Genomic DNA, 12147 nt, shown 5'->3' on the forward strand with positions numbered 1-12147 from the left:
TCTCAGAAACGGGCTTGGAAGGGGAGAAGGGAAGGAGAGCTATGGAAGGTGACTGAGGAGCAGGAGGCCACAGAGCGAGGGGGCGCTGAGCACGAAGTGGCGCAGGCTGGCCAGGGGCCATGGCTGCTTCTGAAAAGGAAAGGGTTATTAACACCGCATTCTAAGGCCACCTCTGGAGATACTAGTTTCTGCCTTGGCTAACGACAACTTTCCATTTTCGGGGACAGCTTACAGAAATCAGAATTAGATTTGTAAAAGTCTTCAACCATAGGGACTCCTCTAAATTTCAAAGTACTTCACATATTTCCCAGGGAAAATCCTTCTACTATAAATAAGAACAAAGCTTTGGAGCTTGTAGAACCTTACGGGTTTTCTGTATTTTTCCTAACCCAGTTAAAAACACGTTATAGGTATCCAAAACCCAATATATGTGTAAATTACAAGTAAAGTATGTCCCTGTCCCAGCTCCTTAAGTTACACTTATAGGTACATCCCATTGATGAGGTAGTCGGACTCCTCAGATGTGACGGGACGAGCTTTCTTCAGTTTCTGTTTCACCAGGCGTAGTCGGCAAACCACCATGAAGAGCAGCAACGTGGTGATGGCCAAGCCCAGCGTCAGGGGCAGCACTGCGCCTGTGGACGGGTGGAAGTGGGGAGGGCAGGATTAACACAGCAGCAGCTACGGTTTGCCCCGGAGAAGCGCTGTGCATGCGCCAGTTCATCTCATCTGAGGAACTCCCTGAAGTAGCTACCTGTAGGACCCCCATTCTGCAGATTCACTGAGGTGCCTGGAGATTAAGTCACAGGCCAAAGAGCACAGAGCTCATGAATGGCAGGTCTAGGTTTTAATCCAGATTTCTTTAAAACCCAATTCTCTACCAGGTTCCTACAAAACTTGATGGCATTAGTGGGTACAAATGTTGCAGTCAGATTACTGTGATAGATACTCTGTAAATAGACAACTGTAAAGACACTGTGACCATAGGAAATTTTTTCATTGTAATCCTAGGTTACATTTATGGACTTACCCATGATCATTCTCTCTTAAAATAAGTGTGGACCAACTTCTGATTTCTTGTTCTGGTTCGGGCTTTAAATTTTTTATTTCCCTCTAACTCCAGAGAACCTACTTTCAGCCAGTAGAACCATTGTTGAAAACTACCTCCAAAATATGCTGGTGTAATTTTGGCTAATAGTAGTTGGGGTGGGGTGTCTCCTGAATTCTCCTCTGGAAGGCTCTCCTGGGGGGCTGTCTATACACCAGACTAGAAGCAGCCTTTGGGGGGGAGCGGGGTGCCCTGGATCTGTCTCCTTAAAAAAAAAACAACCTGAAAAATTTATTACGGCACATTTTATAAACGTAAGGAACACAGCCTGTTCCTTTGCTACATTTACATATTGCACTATGATTGCCAGTGAAGCAGTGTTCATCACATTACACCACTACAGCACAGTATTATTGCCTACATTCACTATACCGTGCCTTAGCTCTCTATGGCTTCTTTCCGAAGTGAGGTAAGTCAGACGGAGAAAGACCATTTACGATAACACTCACACGTGGAATCTAGCCAAGTCCAACCTGCAGAAACCAGATCAGTGTCACCGAGCTCAGGAGGCTCTGTTTTCAGTCTGACCTACCCTAGTCAGCCCAGCCTTGCAGATGAGACAGAAGGTGGAGCTATTTTTAGCAGCAAGGATCTTGCCAACTGGTAGAACCAGAGAAGCAGAAGTCTCCATTGCATCAGCCGATTCTATAACATTTTCTTTCATTCATTTATTCATTCCTTCTGCATTAATCAACAGCTGGGTGCCTGGCACTGAGCTAAGTGCTGGTAATCAAAGACAACAAGCTAGTGCCGACCAGTGCCAGCACAGTCTGTCCTGGTGCTGTCGCCTCAATCATGTCATTCTCACGGCCGCCGGTGAGTCGGTAGAATTATTACCCCCGTGTTACAAATGAGGGAACTAAAGGTGACTCGTGTAAGTCTGAATGGTAGGTAGGGCTGGGACACAGCCCCAGACACCAGCTCCAGAACCACTATGGTCCAGTACTGCTCACAAGGTAAAAGAGGTGGTTTCTTAGGGACCTTAAGTCTGGGTAGATAGACATTTTGTGTAAAAATGCAATAAGTAGTACAGGTATACGGGTGTGGTCCACGTAGCTGGTTCAGTGGACTTTTGCTTGAGTGATCTGGATGTATGATGGGGGCTTGGGGGGTCGGCAAGGGAGATAAGTTTATGTTTTTGACATTTTCAAACTGAGATTCCTAGAGGTGATCCAGGTGGAATCTTCTGTTAGGCTCACGGGTTATTTGGGCCTAAATATGTGGGCGCCTTTAGCATCAGTCAGGAAAATAGGTGAGAGAGCCAGAGATAAAGGGGACAGGGAGGCCAGGAGCAAGGCCTGAAGAAACACCCACATTTAAGGGGACAAAGAACAGCAGAGAACCAAAAAGAAAGAAACAGGTCAGACATGGCAGGACAACCAAGAGAGAAGGGAGTCATGGAAGCAGAAGGAAGAGGCTATTTCAAGAGAAACGTGCTCGGTGGAATCAGACGCTATGGAGAGGTGGAGTGAGGTGAAGGCTGGGGAATGCCGCTGGACTCAGCAACTGGAGTCCACTTACAGGGAGACTGAAGGCTGAGGGACAGCACTGGACTGAGCGGAACCTAAATGTGCCTGCCGCTGTGGGGGAGGAGCCAGCAGAGAAACAGACTGGAAGCACAAGAGGGTGAAACAATGCTAGAGAAATGTCCCGGAGAACGTTAGGGGGGCGGGGACAGATCCTGGGGGAGGGGACAGCTCTCCTTTCACACTGCGGAGAGGAGGGGGTGAGTGCAGACAGACAGGGTTTGTGTTTGGGGGTACTAGCTGAGGAAGTTCCCTCCCAATGACTTTGACTTTTCTGGGCTTAACACTGGTTCCAGGTAGAGTGGCCTCCTCTTCAAGACAACAAGTCCTACAGCCAAGTACATGCTACTGCCATTTCAACCACAGGTGTATTTGTAGGTTCACGTCCTGAAGAAGAGTCTGTCCGTCAAGTCCTGAAGAAGAGTGTCTGGGCGCAGGAGGAGGGGATGTGGAAGTTGTGTTAGTGACTGGTGGGTACCAAACAAAGTTTTGGGTAAGGCTGATACTCCCATAGAGAACTGTGAAGAACAAAGCCTGTGATACACCTCGAGTCCAGGACGTGACCAGAGAGCTGACTCTCCGTCTGCACACACGAGCCCCTCCAGAGGACTCAAGAATCACCAGAATTTCTCCAGGCCAGCAGTTCGGGCTTTGGCCTCTGGAGTGTTCCGATGGTCACCCTGAGGAGGGCAGTTCTGAAATAGTAGCTAAGAGCCAAGAAGGTATCCGTTCCCCCTGCATCTTCCTCTACTGGCCACGGAGGCTGGAAACGTTACAGAGGAATGGGGCAAAAGAGAGACCGGGCCAACCTCCGCTTGGTCAGGGCAGGAAAAGGATTCAAGGCTGCCCTTCTCAATGTGTGTGACTCCACAGTGAGCACCAATGTTTAGGCTGCGTAACAATGAAACAGACGTGCCTTAGGGCAGTGGTCCCCAACCCCTGGGCCGTGGACCAGTACTGGTCCGTGGGTCATTTGGTACCGGTCTGCAGAGAAAGAATAAATAACTTACATTATTTCCGTTTTATTTATATTTAAGTCTGAACGATGTTTTATTTTTAAAAAATGACCAGATTCCCTCTGTTACATCCGTCTAAGACTCATTCTTGACGCTTGAATCTGTCCCACCCTAAAGGCCAGTCCGTGAATATATTTTCTGACGTTAAACTGGTCCATGGCCCAAAAAAGGTTGGGGACCACTGCCTTAGGGGAAGTTTCTGTTTGCTGAGTCAGGTATGAGCAAATCTGATTCCTGTTCACTGCTTTGATGACAAGGAAGACGGGATCTCCCATCAAGTGCTGGCTAGAATACTGAAAATTATTCTCAACTTTTAAGTACTTCTTCAATGTTTTTAGTTTGGGTAATTTGAGATTTAAGTTAGGATTTTCCTAACCCCCTTTAAACCGCATCAAGCTAGTTTTCTCAGAAAGCAGCTATGGGGGTGAACTGGGTATTCTGCTCATATGACTGGGAGTGGCTCTTCTGATTCAAGTCTCTTGGGACAGGGTGAGTCCAGGAGGACAGCAGACCGGGCAGCGTCTAGGAGTCGAATATCTGGGATATTTCAGCCATGTGTTGTTTAAAAATTATGTTTTAATACTGCCCAGATGCTACAAAGAACGCTCTAAGGTAAAAAGAAAATCTTTCTAATTTAGATTCTTTTTTTTTTTTTCATTTTTCTGAAGCTGGAAACAGGGAGAGACAGTCAGACAGACACCCGCATGCGCCCGACCGGGATCCACCCGGCACGCCCACCAGGGCGAAGCTCTGCCCACCAGGGGGCGATGCTCTGCCCATCCTGGATGTCGCCATATTGCGACCAGAGCCACTCTAGTGCCTGAGGCAGAGGCCACAGAGCCATCCCCAGCGCCCAGGCCATCTTTGCTCCAATGGAGCCTTGGCTGCGGGAGGGGAAGAGAGAGACAGAGAGGAAAGCGCGGCAGAGGGGTGGAGAAGCAAATGGATGCTTCTCCTGTGTGCCCTGGCAGCCAATTTAGATTCTTAAGTTAAAGAATCATATTTTATTCTCCTAAATTTTCACTAGTTTGTGGGATTTGGGACTAAAACCTGAATTTCCATAGGACTAGGTAGAAACTGTTTTCTTTCTAGATAAAAACAACCAAAATTGTGGAATTACCGTATGATACTTTTCTTCCACGTACTAAATATTCCCTCTACCCACTACAGTTTCCCTGTTCCTGCTGTCTTCTGTCTTTGTCTCTAGAACGTCCAGAGCGAGAACTGGGTACTCTAAGACCTGTACTCTTATTGTATCATAAATAAGTCAATCATAATAGGCCTCTTAATATGGCTCATTGTATGAGCCAAGCACTGCGCTAAAGGCTTTATATTAACTGTCCCACTGAGCCTTCCCAGCAACGCTGTGGGGCAGGTATAGTTATCCCATCTTACAATGAGGAAACTGAGACCCTGAGAGATAAGATAACCTGCCCAAGGTCACAGAGTTCAGTGGTGGAGCAAGGGACCGAACCTAGGCATCTGACTCCAGAGCCCATGCTCTTAACCACTGCACCACAAAGTTACACTTTTCACAGAATGTTCCACCTGGAAGGGACTCCAGGGATCACCTAGCCCAGTCAACGTGTAAGAGAGGAAGCTGAGGTCCAAAGAGGTAAGGTGGCTAGCGTGAGAACCCAAGGCTGGGGCTTGGTAGGAAGTGAGAATACAGCCCTGATCCACACGTCTCTGCCTCATTGTGAACTCTGGAAGCTTCATCTAGAATCATCAACTACAGCTTACATGATTCTGCAATGAGTTTCTATGGTATACATTTACCGATTTCTGGCTCTGGGTGTTCCCCTCCTTGACCGCTGTTAGACTCAAAAATATAATTTTCCTCTTCTCTGTTCTTCTCTGAGGAGCCACTATCTGTGGAAAATAAGTAGAACATGTATCGAGGGCTGTCAGAAACTTAAACAGACATGAAAATACAGCCTTATTTGTTTTTTTAGGCTGGACTTAAAGAAAGGACTTACTAGATTTATTTCTCTAGTAAACATAGGCCTATGTTTGATACGAACACACTAGATAACGAACGTGACCAGCTTAATAAAGCAGAAGGTGTGGTTAGTACAAAACCACTGGACAGGGGAACAGGCACATCATGCCAGGACATCCACCCCTGCCCCAGGGAAGGAAGGAGAAGGAAGAGTCATGGGTAGTTTCTGAACTCATACAATGAAAAGGACAAAGAGTCCAGAAAGGGCCTCTTCATAGAAAATGAACAAAAGGCACACAGACACGCTACAGCACTTTCTCGCCTTGACCCTGCTCCACTTTTTCTGCTTAGACTCCGACAGGGTCACCACTTGTACAGGGTCATTCAAGCAATACACAGGCCCCAAGCTGGGTTTAAATTCAGGTGTATCTAACTGCTTGTTGGTGGAAACCAGCACTTCTGATTTCCTGACATGTTGTTAATTGTCTAACCATTCTATCCTGTTCAACTAGTGAGAGGAAACATTAAGAAAGATAAAATCTGAGAATTCTTATCCCAGGTTCTATGAGCAATGGCCGTACCATTCTATTACTTCCTCTCTAGTCATTTATAGCATCCGTGTACTTACTATATTGACAACCTAATAATCAATGAGTCAGTAAAATTACCCTCATGCTGTGGTGTGATTTCTAGTGCGACTTTTGGGAAATATGATACTTAATGTTTATGAGTTAGAAATGATCTGCTGACATGAAAAACTTTATGGAAAAAACAAATATATATATATATTTAAAGTTTCTTCATTCATATGGCATCAACAGAAATGTTCATTTCTGACACCTGCAACTGAAATAAGACTATTTAAAGGTGTATATAATAAGCTTACTTGGTACTTTGTACCAAGAAATATACATGCATTTACTAAGGACCACAAATCAACTAGATAATAGAAAGTTGTAAAGTTATTCCCACCCAAAGTGCCTGCGACTTGCTTTTCTGCATTCCTATAAGCATCAGGTATCACACCTTTCACCTTTGCCAATGTGATAGATGAAAAACTATTACTTCCTGTCCTAAACTTACTAGCATGAATCTTAGTATCTCTTCAGCATGTCTAAAATGAATTAAGTTTTTTTTAATCCTCAAAACATGTTGCAGGGGCGGGGGGGGGGGGGAGGAGAGGGAGCAAAAAATTCAACTTGTCCATATTTATTGTACTAGCTAATGATCCTTGTAAAACTTGGGCATAGGTCTTGAATAATATTGTATTTTTGAATCTATTTATGTCATGCTAAGTATAACATCATGTCAGCTCACATGAAATGGTAAGCCGGGATTCTCTTCTGGTGGTCTTGTCTTAGGGATATCAGAGGGGCACAGGGGAGGCGGTCACTGTCTAAACAAAAGCCACACGCTGTGAGGGCCCTTTCTAACATTTTCAAAGTTCTGTTCTTCCCTTCCCACTTCCTTTACCCTGGATTTTCAAACACTGTGTTTTTGATGGATATTTAATAACACACAAAAATGCTCATAAGTAGCCCTTTCTGGGTAGCTCAGTTGGTTAGAGCATCATCCCAATACACCAAGGTGTGGGTCCGATCCCCGGTCAGGGCAAGAATCAACCAATGAATGCATAAATAAATGGAACAAAGCCAATTTCTCTCTCACTCTCTGTCTTTTCTCTTCCTCTCTCCCTTACTTTTTCTCTCTAAAATCAATAAATTTTTAAAATAAATGCTCATAAGTAAAAAAATAAAAGTTTTGTTAAAACAATATCCCAGTTTTGTTAAAAGTAAATAAATGTGTGCACATAGGTATATAAATAAAAGCAGAAGAAAATGTAACAAAATGTTAAGTGAATTTTGCTAGATGATTTAAATTTTTTCTACATTCTCCAAATATTCTATAGCGAATACATATTACTTTAATAATGAGGAAATATATATATGTGTGTGTGTGTGTATGTATATATATATATGTATATATTAAATAACTGGGTATCTAATCTCTCTGCATCTCTGAAACTCCCTTACATCTTCATAGCCCAAGCCAAAGACTTAATATGAAAACCAGAGATTGCAAATATATTTCAGATTGGGCGGCAACTCCCACACACTGGTAGAGGCAGCTGGGAGTATTATTTTCAAGATGGTTCTGAAGCCGAGTCCTCACTCCCCAGGAGCTGGCACTGGAACTGAGGAGGCTGGTAAGGAGCTAGGAAATTTCTTGGCAAGTGGAATGAGGGAAACTGAGACAAACAGTTAAACAAGGACAAGCAATTAACAGCCTGCTAATAAATCTCAAGATCTTATCTTCCTTAACCAAGAGGAGCAGATGGTTTACACTTCTCCTCCCCAACCAGAGTGAGTAACAAGAGATAACAGGGACCTAGCTGATGGCATCAGTGCCAGCCAAACCCCAGAGCACCTGCAGTCAAGGGAATAAATGACAAAACCCCGACTAGAGCCAGACAAATCCAGGATAAAAGTAAAGCAGTGAAGCTGTCCAGGCAGTGATCCCAAACACCCCCAATGCGCTCATTCTGATGCATCAGCATGTTAAAGGACACATCTGGAAAGCTGTTGAATATTCTGTTAAGACCCTCCCAAGACCTCTCCTAAAACTCCTGCCTTTAGAAAACAGATAAAAACCCTTAAGACAAAGAACCCAGAGTACGCCTCCCTCTTGAGCACACCTGTGCCCCTTCTCCTCAGGCACGCACTTCTGCTTTCCTTCTCCTGAGTTCTAACGGTCCCACGAGACCTGCAACCAGAGAGCAGTGGGCAGCTCGCCCCGGCTAACGTCCTGAACCTGTCTCCAAGTGCCCTCCTTTTGCCTCTGTAACTTCATCTCCTGAGTCCATGCAGCCCAGTGTGGCTCCCGTCTGTTACTGCCACTTCCTCTCCTGAGTCTAGGCAGCCCAGTCTAGGCTCACTCCTGTCGCTGTGACTTCCTCTCCTATCTTAACCCTTTCCATTGTTCACTGTCCCCAGTTTTAATTAATGTACTCTCAAAATCACCAGGACTTGTGTTGTGAAATCTTTCCTGCAAGAAGTCCAGAACACATTCTAGACAGTGCTGGGGCAGACCTGCCTCAGTCCCAGTCCCTTTCTGGTGACAGAATGACTGAGCAATATCTAGCACTGATTAAGGCTGACGGAGCGCTGTCTGAACATCAGGCTACATAGCGTCCCTGAAACAGACTCTCAGTGCTGGAGGAGGCCTATGGTTATTTGGCTGAAATCCCTTATTAACTAATGAGGAAACTGAGGTCTAGAGATATGAAACAATTTATTTATCAAGGTTCTAAAGGCAGAGCCGAGACTGGAACCTAATCAAGAAGACCTGGCCTTTGGTCTCCACTGTGCCTTCAGGGAGTTCATTCATGCTTACATAGGCCTCCCTACCACAGCGATGTAGCAAGAGTTCATCCACTCTGACCTCTGAAGACTCGGCTCTCCATCAGCTCTTCATCCCTCCTGCCAACAACACCTGGTCTCCCTGACTCGTTTCTTAGGTGGCTGTCTTCACGGAGTATAATCCCAAGGAAGGGCTGGAGTGACTGATTCCTCCATTAGGTGGCAGTATCAACAAGGAATTGACCAAAGCAAGTATCTGAAGTGCCCTTAATTTAAATTGTCAATAAAAGGTCCTGTATGGAATTTTCGCAAATGTATATGTATGGAAGCACTTAAAATCTACAAAGTAGATACACAAAATATCGGAAGCAAATATACCAAAATATTAAATTTGTTTTCAATAAAGGGTCATATCTCAAGTCATTTCCTTTTTTATTATTTGCATCTTCTGTATCTTCTGCAATGAACACAAATATTTATAAAGCTATTAAAATAGTGACAAATTATTTCAGTTTTAATATATACAGAGTTTGAGTATCGGAAAGATACTCACAAAAGCATACATAAATGTGGTCATCTACATTTCTGTCTTGTATGTCATACAATCATGCAAATATATGTAAATGTGTAAAACAGAAATTTAAAATGATGTGAGCCTGTAATGCTTCAGCAGTATGAATGCATTTAAAATCTTACTAGCCTTATTTTAAAAATTAAAAATTACAGATTATGGCCTGGCCAGTTAGCTCTGTTGGTTAGTGTCATCCAGAAACAAGGTTATGGGTTCGATCCCTAGTCAGGGCACATATGGGAAGCAACCAACAATTGTACAACTAAGTGGGAAAACAAGTGAATGCTGTCTGTCCCTCCCTCCCTCTTTCTCCTTTTCTCTCTCCCTCCCTATCTCTCTATCCCTCTCTCTCTCCCTCCTCCTCTCCCTTCCTCTCTCTAACATCAATCAATAAAAAATTATAAAAAATAAAAATTATAGATTTAGTTAAATTAGAGGCATAACACTGAACTACTAGCACATGCGACCATTTAAATACGACGTAATTTCTTTACATTCACTTGCTTACTGTGAAGAGGATTTATATGAACACATAGGGGTTATACTACTTCATCTCAAAATAACCTAAAATTGCCCTGGCTGGATGGCTCAGTTGGTTAGAGCATCGTCCCAAAGCACAGGGTTTGTTGATTCAATCCCTGGTCAGGATACTTACAGGAACGGATCAATGATCCTGTCTCTCTCTCTTCCCCTTTCCTTTCTCTCTCAAAATATCAATAAAAAGTAATAATAACCTAAAATTTAACACCTAAGGCATTAGTCTCCTTAATATAGGCGTTAAAACTTTCTAATCTCAGTTATTTACAGATAAATGTATTGATACCTCTGGAGTGTGTATCTAGATATGAAAGTATGCATGTATTTGGTGGGTGTTTCTTACTATAAATAATCAGTGCAAATGTCACGTGTCCTTTTTTTCTTTAGGCTAGATTCATTTTAACTCTCTTCTTTCTTTTAAGATATTTCCTTCACACTCTTCAAATATAACCTTAATTTTGAGCCAAGTGTCATAGAAAATGAGGCTCTTTGGGGACAACCTGTCTCATAAGTCCTTACCTGGCATCACAGGATCAATTTGAATCTTTGGTCCCCAAAAGGTGGAATGGTTGCTCTGCTCCGTGTCTGACAACGTGGGTGGCTGGTCTGTGGCAGTGGCTTTCTGCGACTCTTCCAGCAAGGAACCCCCGGCTGCCTCTCCGGTCGGCCCTGTGGTCCCAGGCTGGGCACTGGCCGTGCCAGTCACCGTCTTCCTGTCCAGGCTCACTGAAGTGTGGGAGAGCTGGTTGGTTGTTGAGTTTCTTTTCTGAACGTTAAAACCACTAACTCTGCAGCAGATGTGAAGCTATGGGTATTTGGGAGTGATGACCTATCCATTTAAGACATGCCCAAGCCCCATGAACACCTCTCTCTTGTCAAATGAGTAATCACCCTTCTTCCAAAAATTAACTTTCTAAATGTCACAAATTGACAAAGACAAAACTTTTAAACCTAAGGCTGTGCAATTCTCCACCCTTCAAACCAGCACATCCCTAACTTTCTGCAGCTGATCTTTCCTGTGCTGTGTGCTTATGGGAATGACACAAGGCTGCCTTCCCAATGTCTTAGCCACACCCTGTGATGGCTGGCATTACCTAAACCATTTATCAAAACAAAATGCTGAGTCACTTCAGTTTTTAATAAAGCATATATTATAGAGCATGTTTAGGATGGTGAAGAATCTCTTGGAAAGCTGAAGACAATTTCTTAAAAATGTAAGCAATGTAGACTATTTGGCATTTGTAATGAGCGTTAGGGACTCATAATAAATGCTGCTTAATTTAAGGCAAAGCTTGTTCACATAAAGTAACACTTGAAACTGGGCAGACAAAGAGCTACACTGGCTTTGCATTTATTATGAGAAGACAGTCTCCCGTTCCAGCCCAGAAAGTCACACGGCTGACTCACGATTCTGACAGAAAGCTTCATCAGATCTGTCGGGACACTGCTCCACTCCATCGCAAGCCAGTGTGATGTCAATGCAGCAGCCATTGTCGCAGAAGAAGTGGTAGCGCGAGCAAACCTTCAAGCACCCTGCTCACAGACAAGACTCACGTCAGCGGGAGAGTGGATGCCCACCGCGTCAGCGTCAGGACGAACAGAAACAAAACGTGTGATGACATGCGCGTGTGTAAGGAGATGCAGATCACGAGGACACACCTAACAGTCAGAGCCAGAGCCACAGGTTCTGGAAACTTAGTGGGGGTCTCTTCTTGGGACCCCCTGACTTAATTCCCAGGAGTCACCATGAGCTTCATCCTGGGGCTGTTCCCCACGCCGACACGCCTAAGAGGCGGGAAGAGAGCAGCAGCAGCTCTGTCTGCCCCGTCCCGGCCTGGGTGTCCCCTCAGCCGGCTCAGTCTGCGTCAGTTCCTCATCCCACCAGCCCCTCAGCTGCACGCCTGCACAGCCCTTGGGCGGCTGACCATGTTCCAGTCAGTATACCATTTTCTATGGGCTATGTCTTCCATCCTAGTGTCCTAAGTAAGCATTCTGACTGAGGTTAGCTTTCTACTGTGGAACACCGTCTGCTCACTACCATGCCGCCTTGGTGCTGTAAAGAATGAACAGAATCACCTGACCAGGCGG

General features: G+C 44.5%; 1 protein-coding gene across 1 annotated transcript in view; it reads right to left on the bottom strand.

The window, feature by feature from the left end:
* Positions 1 to 222: 222 nt before the first annotated feature.
* The window catches only part of LRP11 (LDL receptor related protein 11), a 34220-nt gene continuing 22295 nt past the window's right edge, over positions 223 to 12147 (bottom strand). The window contains exons 4-7 of the mRNA XM_066248043.1: positions 11467 to 11592; positions 10579 to 10785; positions 5430 to 5522; positions 223 to 635 (exon numbers count right to left, since the gene is read on the bottom strand). Coding sequence (XP_066104140.1) covers positions 481 to 635; positions 5430 to 5522; positions 10579 to 10785; positions 11467 to 11592 — 581 coding nt within the window. The 3' untranslated portion in view covers positions 223 to 480. The remainder of the gene's footprint in view (positions 636 to 5429; positions 5523 to 10578; positions 10786 to 11466; positions 11593 to 12147) is intronic.

Source organism: Saccopteryx bilineata, chromosome 12, assembly GCF_036850765.1.
Source record: "Saccopteryx bilineata isolate mSacBil1 chromosome 12, mSacBil1_pri_phased_curated, whole genome shotgun sequence".
Lineage (NCBI taxonomy): Eukaryota > Metazoa > Chordata > Mammalia > Chiroptera > Emballonuridae > Saccopteryx > Saccopteryx bilineata.